The following is a 4,481-nucleotide window of genomic DNA, read 5'->3' on the forward strand; positions in this document are numbered from 1 at the left end:
GCCCATTCCTAGTGGCAGCTTCTGCCACTGGAAGCCTGGTTGGCCAGAATGTGATGCTGTGATGGGGACTGTGTCTGGATCCCAGCTGTCACAACCTGGCTTCCAGATCTGAATTCTAGAGCAGAGGGAGGGAAGGCAGAACACCCTACCAGCACACTCATGTTTGGAGTCTGGCCCAGAGCAAAGAGCCTGAATTGCTGTTGGCCAAACATTGGTCTGTGCTTGTCAGACTGGTTGAAGACTTCCTCCCTGGTCTATCCTTCACCTCTTATGCCATGGTTTTGGGAAGCACTGTGCTCAGCGGGCTGAACTGCTTCCTGGGTGTGCGACTAGGGTGCCAGCCAGGTCAGGAATGTCCAGGACTGGAAGAAACGCAGGGGCAGAACAACAGCACAGGCCGATGAGGAGGCTGCCCCACCGGGAGCTCTGCTGAAGGCTGCAGCCTCTCTGCTGAGAGTCAACCACTGTGCTGACTCACCATCCTTGTGGTTGAGAACCCATCAGCAAATTGGCAGCTCTGCTGAACCCTGGAGCTGCAAAATATAGGCCAGGGAACCTCAGCCGGAAGGGATTTCAGTTAGTGACAGGTTTTCTATTCTTATATGGAACTACAAGGGGCCCAAGAGGACCTGGGCATTTCCCTCTCTAGTCCCCGGAAGGACCATGAAACCAGGCCAGGAAGCAAGGCTAAGGGCAGGGCAGGGTCTGTTTGGACTGCTGTAAGTCCCACCTTGCTCTGTTTGTTTTTTTCTGCTATGTCTTAACCTGGATCTAGCAGGGTCACCATCTCAGTCCCCTGGTGAGCTTAGCTCCTGCCTCCCAGAGATCTGGAATGACCTTATTAGACACCTCCAGCAATTTCAGACTGGGGCTTCAGCCTGTATAAGTCAGGGGCAAGGACTGGGGAGGCAAGAGAGTTAAGGGAGTGAGAGGTGAGAGTTACAATCCACACTGTATTTTATGTCAACAGCATCCCCTGGAGTACTGCAAAGCTCTAAGTCAGATGTCCCAGTGGGGGGCACCACCCATCCTAGACTTTCTCCCCTGCCTGATGATCCTTCTAGCAACATCAAATCAGCACGTAGCACTGTACTTGGCCATTAAGGTAGTAAATAAATGCCTGGTGAGTGTATAATAGTTTGGTAGATAGAAAGATGCCCCCCCGCAAAGATGTTCACATTCTCATTCCCAGAACCTGTGAATATGCTATCTTAATAGCAAACAGGATTTTGCAAGTGTGGTTAACATTAAGGATCTTGAGATAAAGAGATTATCCTGGATTATCCAAATGGGCCCAATCTAATCCTAAAAAGCAGACAGCCTTCCCTGGGTGCAGTCAGAGACAGAAATGCATCTAGGGGAAATGGGGTCAAAGAGAGGGCCATGAGAGAAGGATTCCATGCCCTGTGGCTGGTTCTGAGAGGTAGGGACTCTACATAAGGACAGAGCAAATGTCTTCTAGGAGTTCAGGGTGACCCCAGTTAGCAACCAGAAAGGACCTCAGTCTTACAATCCCACGGAACTGTCAAGACCAGAGCCAAGATAAAGACTCACCCCGAGAGCTGCCTCTAAGGAATGCTGTCCTGCCGAGACATTGATTTCAGTCCTACGAGACCCACAGGACTTCTGGCCCATAGAACTAAATGATAGTAAGTGTGTGTTTTAAGCTGTTAAAGTTTTGGTAATTTATTAAAGTAGCAACTGATAATTAATACAAATGGCTGTAAAATGGAATGTATTTTGTAATCGAACATAATTTTCTTGGCTCTGGTGTCCCTAGTTTCCTTGGTGGTTGCCAGTGGTAGAGAAGTCCTTCTCCATGGTTAGCTGTGTGCTAGTGATGGGAAGGGCATCCTTTCTCTGGTCCCAAGTGCTTCTTGGCACGCTGGGTTTACTTTTCTGCTGACGTCCCCTGGTATAGGTGTTGCTAGAGCCTGGCGTTTTTAGGAAGCACATAGAACTCTCTGCTACTTCAAAGTCAGTCAGTGGCTCCATCCCAGGCAGGTGCTCCAGACCCATCCCATTTATTAATCATCTATTCTGTACAAGAAACTTGATGAATTTTATTTCATTTAATTCTAACAACTATATGAATTAGGTAATGTTATCCCCATTTTATAGGGAGGAAAGCTGAGGCTCAGAGTAAGTGAACATCTCACCCAGGGTCACTAACAAGAGCTCAGGGGTTGGAACCCAGGAGAAGATGCTTCCCTTCTCTTCTCCAAGAGTCCTTTTAGGGCTGGCAAGTTGATGCAAGCTGCAGCTCATGCCTTCAGACCATGCTGGGTCCAAGGAAATGCATGGATCTCCTCCATTACAAAGTTTGACTCCAAGAGAAGCCCAGAAGTGGCTTCCAGCCCGTCCTACCTGACTGTGCCCCACCCTTCACCACTTCCTGTCTTCCTGAGACCCAGTGGTAGAGGTGTCTGTGGGGGCTGCTACCTGGGAAAGTCCACCAGGGGGCGTGCATGGCAATCTCTCCTCTCAGATCCTCTGGGGGTTCCTTTCCCCACCCAAACTAGGCCTGGAGGTTGATGTCGGTGTGGTGTGGAAGATGTTGGGGAGAAGCTGCAGGTGCCTTCTTACTAGCTCTTCCTTAAAATTTGTCTCTCCCTCTCCTTGTTAGTCTGTTTTATAACTCACACTCCAGCAGGGGGGAAGTAAAGGAGCTTATCCCGTTCACGGATCCTATAACCCGTGGTGTTTATTACCTTGTAGCTGGTGCAGTGTCCTTTGAGCCTGGCAGTTTGGTTTAGATTCAAGTGTCTATTCTTTGCAGTCTTTCTGGGGTTGGTAGCAGAGAAAGAGAAAACAGGTAATTCGATTACTTAAGTTCTTCGTGTGCAAAAGTTAAAGCCCTACCACAAACGTGTGAGTGGGTGTTATATTGTAATAACCTGGACACCGCCAAGACAGCTTCCTTGGGGCTTTTGTGTCCTCAGGCCCACCCGAAGGTTCTCTTCTCAGTCATGTGGGATGGATTTACTTCGTCCCTGGCTTGCTCTGGGCCTCAGTTTTCCTATTCTAGGGCAGAAGAAATCTGGGTCATTAAAAAAAACAAAAAAACAAAAAAACCAAAACCAAAAACAAAAAAACACTCCTGATAGAAGTCAGCTGATGCTTTCGACCTGCAGCCTCCTTGAGGTTAATAGTCCAAGTAATTTCCTCAGGGGCCCTGGCTGGCCTGTTGAGAGTAGACCCATAAAGTGTCTGGATTTGCTGTGATAGGAGCCACCTCGGCTGTCTGTAGAGATAAGCCCTGCCCCTTGTTCCTACTTTGAGCTTGAAAAGTCCCTTATCCAACTCTGGAATGGGAACTATAAAGGGGTTCCTTCTGGGGTTACTCAGAAGAGGAGAACCATGCAGTCTTGGCTGACAGACATCTGAGGTTGGTCATCCCGCACATTACCAGAGACTCAGCAATGACCAGCCTGCAACCATCCTGCCTTTCCCCAGGGGGCTGGGCTCCAGCCGTGGAGGGCAGACTGGAGACTCCTTTGCCTTTCAATACTGTCTGGCCTGTCTCGGGTCCTGCACATCTTTTCTCTACTGATTTTGTGGCTGTGGTTAACTTGGCTAACCTTTCAGTGAAATAATGTCTAGTGGCATTCCTTTACATTTTCCATGTGCTGTTTTTTCCATAATTCATTTTTCTTCAGGGCTGAGTTTGGGTCTTCATTTTTCCACCCACAGGCCTAGTTAAGCTTCACTTTGTGCTCCAACTTGCCTGCCCCAGACTTCTTGGATGGACATTGTCAATCTGGTCATATTGAGAGTGAAACTGCCACCTAGTGGTCACTGGAGATGTGCCTGCCTTTTCATGAGTTCTCTTGCTACTCGTTACTGGAAACATCAGTTGATGGTTTTCTTCTAAACTAACTCAGAAGCTGTGAAGTGAATCAGACCAAACAATTTATCTGCTTCAAATCCACATTGTAAAGAGGTTTAATATAAAGAAATATTTTCAAATCAAAATAAATAATGAAGCAACAATCAGATAGACATGTACTCCTTTGCCAAACTGGAACACATTTTTTTTCTTTGACTAAATTTCAATTCAAATGAAGTCCTAGAAAGACAAAACAAATCAACTAACAAACAGCCCAACAAAAACACCTGAGCCAAACAGCCTAGCAAAAAGTGGAATGGTCATTTTCATTTATCCAACACAAATGTACTTAGTGCTGGGCTGGTTCTGGTAGGCCAAGTGTTCAGTGGGTACCCGAGCAGCTCATTGTGATACAACATGGCAAGTTAAAAGCAGGTGAAGGAATGCAGTGGGAGAAAACAAAGAGGACTTGCTAACTCTGCACAGCAGTGACATTTGAACAGACTTGTCAAGGAAGACTAGATTTAGTCAGGCGGGAGGGATAGAGGGCAGGGAGGGAATTCTACCCCACTAAGGAAGAGCATGTGCAAGGCCTAGGGGAATGAAAGAGAAGAATGAGTTTAGGTGTCTGGAAGAGGTTGTCTTATTAGGT

General features: G+C 47.3%; 1 protein-coding gene across 1 annotated transcript; it reads left to right on the forward strand.

Moving 5' to 3' along the window:
* The first annotated feature begins 602 nt into the window (after positions 1–602).
* C7AH15orf53 (chromosome 7a C15orf53 homolog) lies at positions 603–2,535 on the forward strand. The gene is given in 2 exon segments (XM_025390832.1): positions 603–719; positions 2,122–2,535. Coding segments are annotated over 2 exon segments (531 nt in total).
* The last annotated feature ends 1,946 nt before the right edge of the window (positions 2,536–4,481 follow it).

This window comes from Theropithecus gelada, chromosome 7a (genome assembly GCF_003255815.1).
Source record: "Theropithecus gelada isolate Dixy chromosome 7a, Tgel_1.0, whole genome shotgun sequence".
Lineage (NCBI taxonomy): Eukaryota > Metazoa > Chordata > Mammalia > Primates > Cercopithecidae > Theropithecus > Theropithecus gelada.